The 19098-nt window shown below is 37.3% G+C and overlaps 1 protein-coding gene across 2 annotated transcripts in view; it reads left to right on the top strand.

Moving 5' to 3' along the window:
- The first annotated feature begins 1375 nt into the window (after nt 1-1375).
- The window catches only part of cunh10orf90 (chromosome unknown C10orf90 homolog), a 24116-nt gene continuing 6393 nt past the window's right edge, over nt 1376-19098 (top strand). The window contains exons 1-9 of one of the 2 annotated variants that reach the window (XM_016230385.1): nt 1376-1500; nt 2552-3117; nt 5579-5651; nt 8844-8923; nt 11824-12718; nt 15394-15510; nt 15777-15934; nt 16983-17106; nt 18363-18420. In XM_016230385.1, coding sequence (XP_016085871.1) covers nt 2560-3117; nt 5579-5651; nt 8844-8923; nt 11824-12718; nt 15394-15510; nt 15777-15934; nt 16983-17106; nt 18363-18420 — 2063 coding nt within the window. In that variant the 5' untranslated portion in view covers nt 1376-1500; nt 2552-2559. Of the gene's footprint in view, nt 1501-2551; nt 3118-5578; nt 5652-8843; nt 8924-11823; nt 12719-15393; nt 15511-15764; nt 15935-16982; nt 17107-18362; nt 18421-19098 lie in introns of both variants that reach the window. The other variant, XM_016230383.1, reaches the window with a different exon arrangement.

The raw sequence follows: 19098 nt of genomic DNA, 5'->3' as shown, positions 1-19098 counted from the left end.
TCCCAAAATCTCGTTTAAAATCTAAAGGGAACAGAGCTTTTTCAGTTCTTGGTCCTACACTCTGGAACTCTTTGCCTTTATCCATCAGATCATCCCCTACGTTATCTTCTTTTAAATAATCTCTTAAAACATATCTTTTTTCTCAGGCTTTTGCTTAAAGGGGTCATATGATGTTGCTAAAAAGAACATTATTTTGTGTATTTGGTGTAATGAAATGTGTTTATGCGGTTTAAGGTTCAAAAAACACATTATTTTCCACATACTGTTCATTATTGTTTCTCCTCTATGCCCCGCCTTTCTGAAACGCGTAGATTTTTACAAAGCTCATCGGTCTGAAAAAGCAAGGTGTGCTCTGATTGGCCAGCTATCCAGTGTGTTGTGATTGGCCGAATTCTTCAAGCATGTGACAGAAATGTTACGTCCCTTACCATACCGTGATGCCTGTGGCAACCACATGTGACGACCCCGGGCTGGACTCCGCTTCGTCCACTTCCACGTCCTCTTTCGGAAGACCAAACAAAGTAGTTTCGCTTTCACAACGAAGCACACAGCGCCTTCACGACATGGCGGCGGCGGTAACAATACTACAGCGAGAATAAAAGTTACGCCTTCTTTCTTTGCGTGAACATTTGGGCGGCGTTATGCAGATCTTCCCACATCGTGACATAGACATGTGGGGGCGTGTTAGAACGAGGCATTTTAGGTAGGTGTGGCTGACTCTTAACTTTTATAAAGAATATCTCTTTGGATTTGAGACTTTAGTCTTTGCAACTTTACAGATCTTCTTTATGCACCAAGAGCTCGTAACACTCCAAAGAGAAAGGACAAATTTAAATCGCATCATATGACCCCTTTAACTTGAAAATACTTTTTTGTTTTGTTTCTGTTTGTTTCTTTGTTTGGTGATGTCTTGCATTACTTATTGTATTATTTAATGATTTCAAATTTTATATTGTCTTAATGCTTTTGTTAGTTGATTTTTCTGATGTTTTGGTTGTGCAGCACCTTGGTCAGCACATACTATATAAATAAACTTGACCTTGACCTTGACCTTTAAAAAAAACACTGAAAGAGAAGAAAATGCATGTAGTACAAAGTGTAGTGTTTATCCAGATAATGCTTTTTCACTTTAGATTATCTGTGTTAAACTAAACAGTCCTTTGTGACCGCAAGACGAATGTTAAAAGCATCTCCGAGAGTAAACAAAACAACTCCAAGCCAACATGTCCTAGGATGAAAAAGGGGGTATTTGCTGGCTGCTAGCAAACACGCACACACACACACACATCTCTCTTCCAGTGAAAATAGGAGTTGTTCTGTAAGTCTTTTGTTCGTTCAGACTAGCACACACATTTATAGTCATGGCTGAGAGAAGACAGCACCAGTGGCAACTCTTCACACCACAAGAGAAAGAGACATGGAAGGAAAGCTGGGATTGTCTCAGTGCTATTGCTTTTTGAAGTCAGATTGTTTCATCCTCTTCAGAGCCGTGTGACGCAGGTAAAGTGTTCTGCTAATTGTGCACGCTGTCATGTCAACTTGTTGAGTATTGGCGAATTTAAGTGAGTTTGTGTAGGATTGTATTGACTAAGCAGTCTGAGCTCAATTAGGATGTCACTGTAAGAAATCTATGAAACTATTTGCCAAAAGCAATAGAAAAAGCTGAAAACAGCTCAGAGAATTTATATTTTTAAGGTGTTTTGGTGTATTTTTTACTGATTTTTTTAAGAGTGGACATGCTTGTATGTTAATTTTATGAGAAAACAAGTCAGCAGCTGCCCGTATTTGAGAGGGAAAAAAGCATAACAAGGAACACAAAATTAATAGCTGTGGCTCCTGACGATATATTGAGGTCTTAAGAAGCGAAACGATCGGTCTGTGCAAGAAACTGAACATTACTTACAACATTATTTCCTATAATCCATAGTTTAGGTAAACAGTCCGGAGAGATGTCCGGTTCACAAACGAATCATTCTTTTGAACCAGTTCTTTTTAGAGAACTGAAAGAACCAGTTCACAAGATTGGACTGAGCCATCTAAAACAGTTCGTGGCTTGAGCAGCACAGATCTTCAAGTTACATGTTCATTAATGGGTGTTTTATTAACATAACTGTGTATATGTTATGTCATTGCATGATTACATAAACGAACGATTGAATTGAACCAGTTCACTGAAATGAACTGTCTAAAAAAAAAAAACAGTTTGTGGAAAAGAATGAGATTTCCCCGTTTGCCTGAGACACTGGATTACAGGCTATAATGTTGTAAATAATTTTCAGTTTCTTGCACAGACAGATCGTTTCGCTTCTTAAGACCTCAATATATATTGTCAGGAGCTACAGGTATTGATTTTGAGTTGCCTGATATTCTCAAAAACGGGATGATATTTTACGAATCACCAAGGACCACATTTTCAGCTAAAAACCTCTTTACTGTTCTACTCAAGAAAAGAAATCATCTTCGTCTTGGCCTGAGTGCGAGTAAATGAACAGCAAAGTTTCATTTTTGGGTGAACTATCCATTTAAGATCCATTTTCAATGTCTTTCTCAGAGTGTATTATGGAGGATGTGAAGCCTGAGGGCTGGCGGCAGCTACTTCAGCCCCATGGTGCAGCTGGCAAAAACAGCACGAGTCTCCTTTGCAGGTCCTCATCATGGAAGAGGCCTGGAGAGCGGGGTTATTACGAGGGCCCTGCGGCACAGGTGAATGAGCCCCCTCGCGGAGCTCGTCCATTGAGCTGCATAGAGGGTGGCAGGATGGACAAATGGCTTCAGACGCTGGAGAGACTCCAATCACGTCGGCTTCGGAATCAAATACCTCCGTTTGTGGACCGGACGGTATCGATGACGGTTCTCCCAAATGAGACAGCAGGAAGTAACCTGCCATGTCCTGATGTTTCCTCTCTCCGAAAGAGGAATCAGACACCTAACGTCTGTCCCAGTGTGTGTGAAAGCTCCTTGAGCAGCCTGGAGTCTGTTCACATTAAAGCTGCTCCCACTGGAGAAAGATCTCAGTTCTGTGCTCTCGCTCCGGTTCGCTTTGGCTGGCTACCCATACAAAGACACGTGAGACTGACGGTCATCTCTGACAACCGCCATGACAATAGCAGGTGCCAGGTAAGAAAGAGTAATAGAAAAGGGAAGTGATGTCACAGGAAGTTCAGAGTAGCGTACTATTTTCAGAGAACTTTTTCAGATTTTTCTAATGCATTTGTAGCATTTTAAAATTGTATTTAATTATTTTTATTTATACACACACACACATATACTGTATATATATATATATATATATATATATATATATATATATATATATATAATTTACATATTTCATTTATTATTAATAATAATACTGTAAGAGTTTAATGCATTTGAAGTATTTTTTAATTATATTTATTCATTTTTATTAGTTATTTGTTGTTTATTTATATGTTTTTTATTTACTTATTTTCTTTTAGTTTAATTTGCCAGATTTTTTTATTAGCCTGGACTAAAGACATCTTTGCTCAAAATTACTTTCCAAGACTGGATGCCACTTGCAGAATTAGACATGCAACTTAATAAGGTCATGTGAGAACAATGTACTACTGTACTAACATAATTTATCATTAATGGTGCTTGCTAAAGCAATCATCACTGTGACTACGGCTCATATTTAAGGTTAGTGATTTGAATGATTCCTCAAATCATGAGTCTTGGTGGGAGAGATGTGCTGTTACTTCTCTAACCAATAAAGGTGGCAGAAAATGTAACAGTCCAAATATATACTGCATTCTGTTTCCCACACTTAAAAAGCCAGTATACACTGTCCAGTATGCAGTATTCTAATATTCAGTTCTGACAAAGAGAGTTATAAATTATTACTTTCTGAATAATTTTAAAGTGTCCCTTGATAATGACTTATCTGCTCTTTGGAGCGGAAAATTGTTCTTGCATAGTAATCCGACTATCAGATATCCACTAAATCATTGAGATTCCGCCTTCATTTTTTACATTTCAGAATGTTGCAGTTTTTAAATGAAAATAAGATTAAAAATGTAATAAAAAATGATCTGTGAGAGTTTTGTAAGACAGCTCCACTGTATCACACAAATTGTACAGTATAAAACTTTTTTGCCCAGAAGCTCAGATTGAATGAGTCATCCAGACTGGAGATAAAAGCCTGCATAGTCCCAGACTTTCACCACTGTACACCACACAACAATCACTCTCACCTCTACTGGGAGCAAACCCCGGAAATGAACAGCCAAGCACTCAGACCTGATTTACCTTAGTGCCAGCTGATGCCAGAAAGAGAGAGAGCAATAGAAAACTGAAAGGAGGGAAAGAGAGAAATCTCTGGATGACTGTCAAATACGTGAACTTCAGTGGCTGTCTGGGTGCTGCACAAAGTCAAAATAAAACCACTCTGTCAGCAGGTGCTTGGATCCATTCGGAACAGATTTAGGAATGAATAGATCCAACCGCATCTGAGCCAACAACAGGATCACAACAGTGCCGCAGGACCCAGAGGATAGAAACAATTCCAAAAGCATTTGTGAATACTCAGATCTTTCTATTGTTTCATCTGTCATATATCAGTCATTTTATGTTTAAGCTTTAGTAGTATTTGGAAACTTAAAAGAATAGTTCACCCAAAAATGAAAATTAGCTGATCATTTACTCATCCTCAGGCCATCCAAGATGTAGATGAGTTTGTTTGTTCATCAGATTTGGAGAAATGTAGCATTGCATCACTTGCTCACCAGTGGATCCTCTGCAGTGAATGGGTGCCGTCAGAATGAGAGTCCAAACAGCTGATAAAAACATCACAATAATCCACACCACTCCAGTCCATCAGTTAATGTTTTGTGAAGCGAAAAGCTGCATGTTTGTAAGAAACAAATCCATCATTAAGATGTTTTTAACTTTAAACTATTGCTTCTGACTAAAATAAGAATCCATAATAACACTTCCTTGAGTAAAAAATCTCCTGTTGTCCTCTTACATCAAAATCCACCCGCATATTTGTTTAGACCTGTTTTGGACTGCTTTTGCTTGTAAATGGTGCTTGTGCATATTTACTTCTTGGCGAAATTACTTTTTAACTGGAGAAAGCAATATTATGGATAGAGGACTCGTATTTTATTCGGAAACAACAGTTTGAAATAAAAAATTATGGATTTGTCTCTTACAAACACGCAGCTTTTGGCATCACAAGATGTTATTTGATGGACCGGAGTGGTGTGGATTACTTGTGGATTATTGTGATGTTTTTATCAGCTGTTTGGACTCTCATTCTGACGGCACCCATTCACTGCAGAGGAGCCATTGGTGAGCATGTGATGCAATGCTACTTTTCTCCAAATCTGTTCTGATCAAGAAACAAACTCATCTACATATTGGATGGCTGGAGAGTGAATACCTTTTCAGCAAATTTAAATTTTTGGGCGAACTATTCCCTTAAATCAAACTTGAACTGTCTGAATGGCAAACTGAGTGGCGCATGCTTTCAAACACTGCAGGACCTGTTATCTAATGAAATCACATTCATGTTATCTGTCTTTTCTACATCTAAAGTCTGTGTGTGTTCTTTTAGCAGAAACTGAAGTCTCCTATCACTCCAGTGTTGCTCAGCACTCCTGCCAAACTTAGCGGACCAAGACCAAATGGTGCGTATTGATTAAGACGGCATATGAAATTTCTGAACGAACAACTTGGCAGAGAGCACCGGTGAATTATGTTTGGAGGTTTGAGCTTTACTCAGTGGTGGTATAAAATACCATTATCAATAAATTCAGTGAATTGCTTCATGCAGAAATCCAAGTTGTGTATATAATTAACTTTCTAAAGTTGCACTATGAAAGATTTTTGGGATAAAAAAATTAACAAAATGGCATTATTGAATGAGTACATGAAACAATCAGTGTTCTGTGATACTCTGTGGTATGACACAATAATGATTTATATTAGGAGCGGTTTGGGTTGAATTTGCCAGGAAATTTCAGGCATATCCTATTCATTACTGTATGATTGCCTCATGTCTGTAGGTGTAGAAAAGAGGGTGATGCAATTTTAAGAGGCCTGTTTTACAAAAGTGTTCTTAATAAAAAAAATAACTTCCTAAGGTAACTTCTTAATTATTTACTTAATTCTTTTTTATTTTATATATATATAAATGCATACAAATATATGTTCAAATGTGTGCGCGTTATAATGCTTAAATACTTGAAAGTTGATTAAAAACTTCTCGAAAGTTATTTGCAATTTCGAGATTTGAGGTCTTCGTAAGTTTTGTCTTAAGAACAGACTTAAGACCTTTCTTAAGAAGTTTTTTGGAAGTATACAAAATATTTGTAGTTTAAAAATAAGAAGAAAATACCAGTTAAGAAGAATTTTATTCACAAGAATGTTTTGTGAATCCGGCCCTTGTATGCACCAAGTAACGTTGAAAAAAGAAAGACTGAGAAAATGAGATAATATCTTCTGTTTCTTAATTAGCTAATTTTTTTATTGTGCTTCAGTATAAAACAACAACAACAAAAACAACACAAAACATACATCAGATTCTGATCTCAAGTTCAAGTTACTGACCAAAATCTGACCAAAGTACTTTACAGAAGAGCAGGATTTTAAAAATACACAGAAAACAGATCAGAAAAAAACCCTGTTTAAAAATAACTGTATAACAGTAGTCAATACACTAAAGAAAACAAATACGTTTTTAGCAAGGACTTAAAAACAGACAGAGAAGGGGTCTGTTTCTAATCTCTAAAGGCAAGGTATTCCATCGTCTTCGTAGTCTGATTAAATGGCATTCTTTTTAAAGAGTTTCTAGAGTCAAAGATGAGTATTTGGAGTCACTGGAAGAGTTTTTGGAATCAAAGTTAAGTGTTTGGAATCAGAGTTTTTGGAGTCTGGAACAAGTTTTTGTGGTTGTGTATATTGTTTAGAGCCAGGGACAGATTGTTTGGAGTCAAGGGAAGACTGTTTGGACTCAGAAACGGATGGTTTTGGATCAGAAGCAGATTGGTTGGAGTCAGGGACAGAGCAGTATTAGGTTTTCAGTCTCATGCGGTGGATTCCTCAGTGCAGTCATCCTCTCAGTGCTCCTGCTGCTGCTTTTCTCTCGGGTCTGTCAGCAGGTGACGAGCGTATAATGATGCTGCCGCAGCGTCACTGTAATTACAGCTGTGAGAGCAGGGCCGAGTCAAGGGGAAGGGGGAGGAGGAGGAGGAGGAGGAGGCAGCGGTGCAGGAACGAGGAGCACTTACTCGTCCATGAGTGTTTACAACAGACATGTTTGGGAATTTCTCTCTCTTTTTCTTTTTTTTTCTTTTTTCTCACCAGCTCCAGATGGTGTGAGACTCTGACAGGACATGAGTGCCATGCTGATCAGTGTGTGTGTGTGTGTGTAGGCCGTTCTTCGGTTGTAAACACAGAATGAGTGAGTAAGGGTCAATGACAGACACTTGCTGCCTGTCGCTCTGGATCACACTGTGTTGCCAGAATCCCAAAACAGTGATGGAAAAGAGATGAATTCTGCTTTGATTCTGGAGAAGATTGCATGATTTTAAATTATTAAAGAAAATTAAAGAAAAGAAATGTGTTGGGAAAATCCATTTATTATCCATTATTATTATTAGTAGTAGTAGTAGTAGTAGTAGTATTGTAAAATCATTCAGTTATTATTATTACTAAAATATTAAACAAAATTAGAAAAATTACTATTGTGATATTTTACAGTAAAATTGTAAATCAACGTGGTTATAAACTAATAATAACGTTTTTGGTTTTGTAAAATAAAATGTTAACTATTACTATTATTATATTTTTATTTTAATAATTATAATTATTACTCAATTAAATTATGATGAATGAGAAATATTACTATTGCAATATTTCACTGTAAAATAAATTGGGTATTTAAGAACATACATTTTATTTTACAGTACAGTCTTAATTTCTTCATTTTCTTCATTTTTTTTTGGCGGAAAACTGCAGGGTGCATGTTGTGTTTCCAAAAATATTAGTATATTAATAATAATTCATTTTATCAGTCATGTGCTGTTCTAAAATGTTCAACTATCCCAAGGCTTTATGAGTGACTCAACCAATGGCGTTTGTCAGGGGCGTGGCTAGCTGATGGATGACCAATAGCAGATAGAAGTGTTATATGGTGATGCTCGTGAGACAAAAATGACACAATTCAGCTTTAATTTTGATCAATAACAACGTGTTTCTACCACAATTCTAAATGAACACGCCCTCAACTCGGAAAGCCAAAGCTTCTCAGAGTTTCCCACTGGTAATTACAACAGCGTGATACGACGTAAATACGATGCAGAACCTGACACACAATACCTGAGCGGTTGACAAGAGTGTGTGCCGCTCTGTCCCGTGAACCGGGAGCATGCTGGGAAAATAGCTGCCTGTCAGGTGTTAGCTGCCAGTGTGATGTGCGATTACTTGCCCTAAAAAAACAACGGCAAGGAATAGTTAGCTTGCCACCTTAGCTGTCAGATGATGCCATGACTGCATCTCCATGGAAACGCTGACAGAGAACGATCCATCACAGCCGGGTGGCGCAGCGACAGTCTGTCAGATTAAAATCTCTCCCACTCGCTCGCTGTCTTCCTGACACCTGTAAGTGATGCAGGTTAAGTCAGTCTAAGCAGGCCTCTGTTGACAGTGTAAACACACACAACAGGAGGATCGGCCTTATTGTGACACAGGAGTGGCAGGAAACGCCGCTGGATTTATATCATACGCACAGAGACACACTTTAGTTGGTATTATGTTCCATTTCTCAATGAAAAACACGGAAAATGCAACTCAACGTGGACTTTTCTTGTTTTATTCAGACAGGGAAGCTGCGAGGCCTGAACCTGTAGGATTCAGATACTGGAGGACACCTGAAAAAACACCATCTGTCCTCCATCAGGTGAGACTAGTTTGCTTTATGTTTTGTTCTCACTGTCTTAATTATATTATTTGAATCATTTAAATATGTTCGTCTGAAATACTCAAAACCCAGCAGGCAGGTGTTATTGAAGTTTTAACAATCTCATGTATCATAAACTATGCATGCACCTTTCAGAAAAATTATTATTATGCCGTACAGTTTCTGTTTGGGGTCAATTTGACACCAGCAGATACAATTGTAGAACAATACAATAAAATAAATCAAACTAAAACGCTTGCAGAAGTGTATTTCTGAAGTGTGCTCTAGTCAGATCATTGTAGCATGTGGAAATCCAATGCATTTATTCATGTTTTATATCTCGGGTCTCTGAGAGCCAAAACAGAAATTATGAAACATTTTTGGCCACATAAAATGAGTTATGCTGTAATTTTGCTTAAAATCAGAAAATGTCACCCAGTGTGAGCCTGATTCTTTAAAGTTAAATATTTTGTCACGCTATTAAAATGGGCATTGGGTCTCTCAGCCCCCAAACAGAGAGATGCCTGTTTGTTGCCCTACTTATTATAAACACAAACTTGACCCAAAAGACACTGCTAATATAGATTTGTATGATTATATGGTTCATAAAGCCTTGCTGCTCTTGATAGAAACGTGTGATTCAGAAGCACATGGTTTGAATAATGCCAATGTCTATTTACACTGAGTGCAAATAGCCAACCTTGTTGGCAAAGGCTATTTTCACTAACTCCACCCGTATTTCTCAGATATTTTACTATTTTGTACAAATGTAATTTTGTATTATCATTATTCTTTTAAAATTTTTAACAAATTTTAAACATTCTCAAATTTAAACTGTTTTAAAGAGGTCTCTTCTGCTCACCAAGGATCCAATTATTTGTTCAAAAAAATACAGTAAATATAGTAATATTTTTAAATATTATAGCAATTTGAAATAACTGTTTTCTATGTGAATATATTTTAAAATGTAATTTATTCCTGTAATCAAAGCTGAATTTTCAGCATCATTACTCCAGTCTTCAGTGTCACATGATCTTCAGAAATCATTCTAATATGCTGGTTTGAGCTCAAGAAACAGTTCTGATTATTATCCATGTTGAAAACAGTTATGCTGATTTATATTTTTGTAAAAACCATGATGCACTTTTTTTCAGAATTTTTTAATGACTAGAAAGTGAAAAGAACAGCATTTATTTGAAATAGAAATGTAATGCATCCTTGCTGAAATACAAGTATAGTGTAGAAACTTATTTAACAGTTTAGCATGTTTAAATCCATTAGATTTTTCAAAATCATTCAGTGCATAAAATAAAGTATGCAGATCCGGTCTGGGCCCAAGTTGCTTTTCCATGCGAGCATCTGCTAAAGGAACATAAGTGCAGTGCAAGTTGTGCGGATCTGAAGTGGTAATATAGATGTTCATGAAGCACTAAACAAATATTACAAATATTTGATCAAGTTTGTCTGCGCTGTGCTTCTGTTCCTCAGCAGTCTTTCATTTAGAAAAACTGTAAACGCTCTTTAAAAGCGTCTTGTAATCAGTTACATGCATAATTCTAGATGACCTACACACAAATCAACCTCACTGGGACGAGCTGAACACTGTACGGGTCGTTTCTATCAGATAAATGTGTTCTCTGAATAAATCTCTTTCTGTGTCTGTTGATGTGCTGCTTATGGGATGTTTCCTCCAGGCAGCTTTTCTGCATCTCTCTAATTTTTATTCTGTCCTTTTGTTTAACTTTTTACCATTTTATGTCCCCGATGGGAAATTGTGGGGCTGAAGAAAGAATAAACTGTTTCAGTATCTACAGAAATGCTCCTTCTTTTTCTAAAGACAAAATAAAAGCACAACTGACTCTGTTCTTTCTTAATGCATGTTCCTGGTCGTATATCAATTGTATGTATACAGATGTTTAAAATCAAGTTCTCTCCTGTTTTTTTCTTTCTAGTTTAAACATCCAGTTTTACACTCAAATATTGCAGAAGTAATATTGCTTATGCCATTTCATGGAGGTACAACAGCAAAGTGAAGGTACTTTGATATACATACACCAGATAAAAAGTAAAAGATAAGAAAAAATTATATTTTGTATTCCTAAAAAATACTTCTTAAGAAAGTTCTTAAGTTTAAAAATACAAAGCATACATCAGATTCTAATCTCTTTGTAGTTTGATTAAATGGCATTCTTTAGTTTCTAGAGTCAATGCTGAGTATATAGAGTCACTGGAAGAGTTTTTGGAATCAAAGTTATATTTTTTGTACTTATATAAAGAGTTTTGGAGTCAGGAAAGTGTTTGAAATCAGAGGTTTTTGATATCAATTCTATTCTGTCTTTTTGCTTTAGTTTTTCTCTCTATTCTAAAGACAACATGAACTCAAAATGTTCTTTCTTAATGCATGTTTCTGGTCTTATATCAGTTGGATTTATACCGATATATCGAATCATCTACATTTTTTAAAATAGTTTAAACATCCAAATTTACACTCAAACATGAAATATTTCAGAAGTTAAATTGGTTATGAATATCATTCCATGGAGGCACCATGGTACTTTGATATATACCATGGTACATTACCTGTTTTTTTTTATGTTCATATGCACAAATCTCTATTTTGTCCATTCAGGCTCTTTGAAAGTAAGGCATTCCTTTTTAAAAGATTAAAAAACTTCTGTGATTCTCGTAATATAATAAAGAAGTGCCCCGAATTCCAACTTAACCGAATTGCCCCCAAAACTGATACGGTTGCTATGGAAACGGTGGAATGCACCAGTTCAGAATGATGTGAGTTGTTACAATGTGGATTCCGAAAGCCTTACTATGCATGCAGGAGGCAGAGAAAACCTCTTTCATCCGCACAAAGCCCAATTCAAGGGATTTCATTTGTTTGCTTGCAGGCTTCAGGATCTGTGAGCTCCGAGGGAGGACGAAATGGATCGCAAGCCTGGAATCCAAAAGCCGAGATGGACTCGGGCCATGCTGGACCTCATCCTGTGTTTAGAGATCCCACAAGCAGGCGCGGAAGTGCACCGGAGTCCTTCAGCTCCTCAATATCATCCATCACTATCACTTCCAGGAAGGTCACACAGATTTCCAAGCCTTTGTGTCCGGCGATGAATGACCTCGCCGATAGACGAAGAAAAGCCTTAGTGGTCAAAGTCACCGAACAGAGAACGAAAAGTACCACCAGCCGGCCCATCGTCTCGACCTCTGGCTGTGATCATGAAGAGATCGACCACGGTGTGGTACTGAGGAGAAAGACAGCCATTGTGAAAATGACTGAACAGAGAGAGCGTTTCAGTCCATCACAATACAGACACAGCTACACTGAAGGACTCAACGAAGCCCAGTTAACGAATGAATCTAAACGGATGAACCAAACACTAACTATATCTTTAGAGCCAGGAGGAAACCAATGGAGGTCCCAGCACAGATCTAGCCTGTCTCTTTACCTCAACAACCCAAATACAAGCAGCACAGCAGGGGAGAGTGACACCAAAAAACACAAGCCACCTCGAAGGCCTCTCAGCTGCGACGCAAGCTTGTTTAACTGCACAGAGCTTGGCACTAATGCAGTTACACATCCAGCGTTTCACAACAAGAGCTCTCCTGTTTCCCAGAAGACAAATATTGACCTTGTTAGTTCCAGCAGCAGCGAAGCAAGAAGGCGCTCGGCCTCCGGTGGCGAGGACAGGAGCGCAAGCAAAGAGCGATTGGAGTGGGATCGAAGGCTTGAGGAGCGAGAGGAACCTATTTCAGGAATCAAACCTCTCACGCTACTAAAAGCAGCAGGTAATAGCAGAACCTCTGTGGATATTCGGTGGTAGATGTACAAGAACATACTGTAGGCTGAGGTCGCGCGGCACTTCTTTGATGTATAATGGATGAGTATTATCGTGTGAGAGAGCAGAGGTTTTTAATTGAAGCTTTTCACGGCAGATACGCACAGTAGCGGTGAACTGCCCTGAAATGAGAGATTTCTGTGCTGTCTCTCTCATTCTGTCTTACGTTTTCTCATCTTTTCCTTTTCCCACACATCTCTTGCATGCATAATCTATTTCTACCCTGCTTTCAATCCCGGTTTTTGAGCTTCCGTGGGAATTTATAGCTGCTACACACAGAGAGAAATCTGACAGCTGCCGAAATACATGCATACACACAGGTTTAACTATCTGAGGACATGCATAGATGAATATTGTTTGAAATGAAGTCATTTATAATTAGTTCAGACTAATTCACACCTCTAAAAGTAAACACAAAATGCTATTTATTTTATATGCAGTTTGCTTTGTTGATTTTTATTTTTTAGGACATTTTAGAGGGATTTTCCCCTTGAAATTTAGGATTTAGGATGAAAATTTTTTATTTTTTTAAACGTTTACAGAATCTCTCTATCCATCCATCTATCCACCCATCCTTGCAGTGTACAGTATTTGTGTTCAGTCTTTGTATTTGAAAAATAATTTTTAAAATAAATGTATTTTCAATAGTAATGTAATGTTTTCCAGATAACATTTTAATACTTTTTATTTTGTTTTAGAAAATATTTATTTATATTTAATAATATGTTTCATAATTATCACGTTATTAAATTAAATAATTAAATAATTAAGTTATTATTAATCCCTCAAAAAGGGGGTCATTATGTAAGTTTTAATGAAACAGGCAGTGTGATTGGAGAGCAGACAACTCTTTAAGCTTTTGAATCGCTTTCGCGGTACTTTGATGTCATAAGCCCGATCGGTCTGTGCAGCGCTGATCCATCTCGAACAAGCCTCTTCACTGCCTGTGTAGCCCCGCCCACCGATTCTACATCCCTGCCTGTTTAGCTCCGTCCACCGAATCTACATCACAGCCTGTTTAGCCCCGCCCACCGATTCTACATCCCTGCCTGTTTAGCTACACAACTATTAGCCAATCACAGCAGTTTTCACCTGATGTCACACCCTTATAGGAACGCCCACCTGAATCATTAGGCGCGTTCGACTTCATGCAGCACCGCGCAGACCGATCGGCGGCTGACTTGAAGCAGTGCATGCCGGTTAGAAATTTAGTCCGACTTGAACCGGCGGCGTACGTCACTGTCACGTGCGGCATCAAAGTACCGCGATATCGTTTCGAGAGCAGCCGACTGACTCAGCTTGCGCAGCTTTTTCAGAGCGACTGCAGGAGCGCTGATGACCACACAGCTGTTTCACGATTGGCCAAATTCACCCCTGTGTTTCTAACATCTTCAAGTCCAATACTGCTCATAAATCTGTGTTTTTAGAACAGTAAAAGCTTTTTTACTGTAGTCGCAATGTTATATTGAGTCACGTTTATCATGAAAGCATACAGTATATACCCCCACTTTATTAGTATTTAAATAGTATATATTCACGTTGAACTTTATTCTTGAACAGATGGCGCTGTATTAAGCAATATATAAAAAGTGTTTCTGTTGCTGTTGTGTATTTGATAAATATTGCATTTAATTTAATCTGTGATAGAGTATGCAAACACCGCGTGAGTGTCACTAACGGGAGCAGAAATGTCCGGCTTGACCGCGCTGTTTTCAACTCTGACCCCGACTGCAAGCGGCTACTCTCGTTAATCGCCGTCTGTAGCCGTGTTTCAAGTCGAACGCACCTATTAAGCAGATTGCGTTCATATTCCGGCCTCATCTGCTTGCCTATGTAAACTATGCAACATTAATATAGAGAATAGTACTGTTTTAAATATATTAAGGCACTTTAAGTTTTTTTACAACGTTTTTGTCGCACTGTTTAATGATTGAATTATTGCCGCGGGTGCTTAATATGGATTGCAAATGGCCAAAACTTGCATTTTGTTCACATACCTTTGTTTTATTCTTTTGAGAGGTGATCTAAATATTTGCAGCTGTGAAACAGATGGAAAATTGACATGCTTGTCCTGCAGTTCTATGGATGTTTTCGAGCCGGTCACGTGACTGAAAGCTATGAATTCAAACAGAGCGTTGCGTTCTGATGAGGGGTCAAAACAGGACAGTAAATAGCCTATTCTGAATGATGATGTTTTTTGTTGCAAAAATCTTGATAACAGTATAAGTGGACAGTACAAAATAATTAAAAAAGGCAGTTCATGACCCCTTTAATAAATATAATATAATGTAAGAGTTTGCTGGAACTCCTTACTCCAGTATTTGCTGTAGCTGTCCATAGACCAAAAACAAATTACAAGCAAATGTTAATGCAGACCAAATGCACTCTCTGCATTCTCTTGTTTAACTGCAAGTATGTCAGTACTTTAACTAACAGTAGTTTTGGCCTAGCAGAACTATATATCATTCTGCCACAGAACGTAGCATACTTGCATTACTTACATTTCTGAATGCAGCAACAAAATCCCGCTTGCATAGCCGGAAGCATTTGCATTCTGACACTTGTGTGCAGTGTGTTTCAGGCCTAGTAGAGACTCTGGATGATGCACAGTCTCTTTGTTCTCAGATAACTCGACTGATCTGAGCGCAGACGCCGTCCTGGCCTTGAACGCCGCTGCGGTTATCGCCAACATAAAGCTGCAGGCCCAGCAGAGACGAACTATATCCCACACAGCAACAGCAGGTACCTGATCTCTCCTGACCTTTGGCTTCTTCAAACACAAACTTCACTTGAAACACACTGACATTTAGCAGGAGGAGAGGATTTTATGTAGACAACAGAGAGAGATTGATGTCTTTAAACTCTGGACATGTTGGCATTAGTGCAGCTCACCACACAGTTGGAGTTTTTCCTCCATTCGTGAGCTGCAGAATATCTGCCTATGCTGAGCATTACAGATTGAGGTTTCATGACTGAATATTGTTCCTCTTTATCAGTGTGTTTAACAGAGGTTAGAGGGCAAAATGAACACAGAGAGCTCAAAGAAGAGGCTGCTGGTGCTAATGGAAAGGACAAAACTCGTCCAGCAGAACAATGTGTGAATTTTGTCCAATTTGAGTCAGAAAATGACCTTCGTGAAACTGCTTTGGCTCCACTGTCACTTAGCGTGAGTTACTCTTCTCTCTTCTGTTGTTTGCAGGTACTTCTGTACCAAAGTTATGTTCGTTTAGTTATGTAAACGAGGACATGCAATAGATGTCTTCAAATAAAGCCATTTATAATTACTGTAGACCAACTCAAACCCGACCTCTAAAAGAAAATATTTTATCATTTAAAAAGGCCATTATTTACTTAAATTGATTTGACTTTTTAGTACATTTCAGGGTATTTTAGGACTTCAGGAATTTTTTATCATTTATTTATCATTTATTTTTTATCATTTGCAGAATTCTAGTTGGAAATCATGACAATTTTATTATCAAAGCCATATATTTTTTAAAAGTAGGAAATAAAACAAATGTAGAGTTGTGATTTTTTTTGTGGGTTTTTAAATATATTTTTTAAGTGTTAATCTCACCTTTCTTGCCATTTATCATTTTTATTTTACAAATTATTTCATAATTAAATGTATATTTAATAATACAAAATCCATATAATATTTTAATAATGTAATTTTTACCTCAGTAAAAATTTGAATTGAATTTTTTTCCCAGGAGAAAGTTTTTGCTCATCCATCTTAAACTGAGAGATGTTTTGGACTTGGTGTTAATCTCTTTCCCTGCAAAATACATTTGTATTTTACAAATTATTTTATAAATGGATGTATATTTATTAATAATAAATTCCATATAGTATTGAAATAATTTATTTTTTACTTTAGCAAAATTACCATTTTAGTTCCAATTTTATTTTTGCTTATCCAGTATTCTTGCTTATAGAAAATACATTTTAAACTGGTCAACCAGCTAATGACCTTCTTAGACCAGTTAGAAACCAGCTATCATGTTCCAAACACAGCTGCTATCTTAAAGTCACCATTATATTTCCATTTAACTCGTTACTGTCTAGGAGAAATAACTGAAATGTCAAAGAGATCTCATTTGTGATTTTACTGACACAGCTTTGAACATCTTGATTTCTGAGTCAGATTTTAAATATCAACTTTAAATCGAACAGCTCTTTCGGTCCTTTATTGAAAGTTGCTGTGTGTGCAGGAGGCTTTAGCGATCAGACGGCCTGATTTCATCCAGCGCTCGCAGGCCAGAGTTCGAGCCCTGGAGAGGAGGTCGCAGGAGAGGCAGAGCTCCCACAGCTCACCGCAGACACCTGAGAGCGGAGGTGAACTATCATGACATTCATACACGTTCAGATGCAGTCGAAATGAACAACACTTTCAGGTCCTCAATATTCAGACAGACTCTGTTGATCAAATCAGCATCTGAAATGAGAGCAGGGATTGTTCAGAACCCTGGAGAGGATATCAGTGGCTGTTAAAAGACTGGAAATATCGCCCCCATCTGAACATTGTTAAAGCTACATCACTAACATTAGACTTGCTTTAGGTGTTTTAGCAATATTATAAAACGCAATACTGACTCTGAATTTAATTGACGAGTCATGTTTAAAGATGTTGTAAAATTACTATTATTATTATTATTACAAGTAAATAGATTTCTTTATTTCACTTTTCAAATAAAAATGTTTATTTTGTTTTATTTATTTGCTATATTTATTATTATTATTATTTAAATTATCAAACATATATTAATATATATACCAAATACATAAAAATTAAATTATAAAACAATTTAAATATATTAATAATAAATCATTTAAAACATATTAATATTGTTGCATCAATGTCACCATATTATTATTGCATATATATCATTTCCATATTTTAAGCTGCTTTTTTATAGAACTACTCACTCAAGGTTATACCATACTCTGATTTTATCAAAGTTAATGGTGAAAAAACCAACCCATGTGGTTTAGCTGTATGTCTAGATGCTGTAGTTTCTCTGCCTGTGCTCCAAATATCTAAAACCATCAAACCTGACCAGTAGAAACCAGTTTGACGGCCAGCCGAGAACAGCAAACCACATTAGGCTGGTTTAAGGGTTCTTAATTGCGATAAAATCTCTGTAACACATGGCCTCTCGTTGTTTAATGTGGCGCACAGACAGAATCTGAATGGCTGTAAACATGGACAGCTGAATGCATAATCAGATTAGACAAAATATTACATAAACATGCAAAGGTATGTGTATAGCTTAAATTACAGCTGTCGGAAATCTGTGGCACTTTTTGCATGCATAAATTCAGTGTGGGCCTGATTATTCCTGTATGTATCTGCAGAGGATATATTGTAAACAGAAAGCTTGCTTCTTGTAATTTTTCAAAATGAGACTTGATTATAGATTAATAATAAAAGGGTGCACCAATTTATTTTCTGATTTTTGGGGATCCATAACAAGTTGATGTTCTATGATAGTTAATCATAGATTCTGCTGTACCTTCAATATGATTTTGTCATTAAATTAGAGTTTACCTATGCAGAAACCCCATTTATTGTGTGTGTGTTTGTTCTGCAGAAAGCCTTGTGAAATCCAGAAGCATCATGGGAAAGAGTCTACAGCTGTGGTCCAGGAGGTAAAAGAACCTGCCAGTTCCTGTTTTGAGAAACACCTTTCCTGCTCTATTTGTCTTTCAGACACACACACACACAGAGATGTATCAGTGCTATCTGTATTGAAGGTGTTGTGTGTGTCTGTGCGGCCGCAGGGTTTTGCTGCCCTGATTGTGCTTTTCACAGCTTGTTTGTTTTGCTGCCGCTGAATGAAACCTCATCCGATTAGATCTGGTCTCACTGTGTTTCCGAATTAAAGCTCCCTGATGCACGACTGGATGGATTCTGCACGAATGAGTGCCTGTGTTCAGAAGTTTGATCTAAGCCGCCGATGCGGTGTGTGTGACTGAATAACACGGGCACTTATGTCAGATAACGGTGTAAATATTCACTGTTTATTTCTAAATTCTGACTCTGATATATTCTGATCTCAGAAAAGATCAACACAAATATGATATATTCTTTTTCTTTTGATTAAATCTTTGCTTCTTGTTTCTTTTTTTAGATAAAAGTTCATAGAAACAGATACCAGACTATCAGAGAGACTCAAATGTGGATTTTTGTAAAATTACCAGTAAGAAAATACCAGTAGCAAAACACCCTAGCAAACGCGCAGAACACCCAAAACACCCTAGTAACCACCTAACATACCCTACCAACCACCCAGAATACCCCAAAACACTGTAACAACCACCTCAAAT

This window comes from Sinocyclocheilus grahami, unplaced genomic scaffold, assembly GCF_001515645.1.
Source record: "Sinocyclocheilus grahami isolate Dianchi unplaced genomic scaffold, SAMN03320097.WGS_v1.1 scaffold369.1, whole genome shotgun sequence".
Taxonomy (NCBI): domain Eukaryota; kingdom Metazoa; phylum Chordata; class Actinopteri; order Cypriniformes; family Cyprinidae; genus Sinocyclocheilus; species Sinocyclocheilus grahami.
The sequence above is the reverse complement of the archived record's forward strand: the minus strand, read 5'-3'. Positions and strand labels throughout refer to the sequence as shown.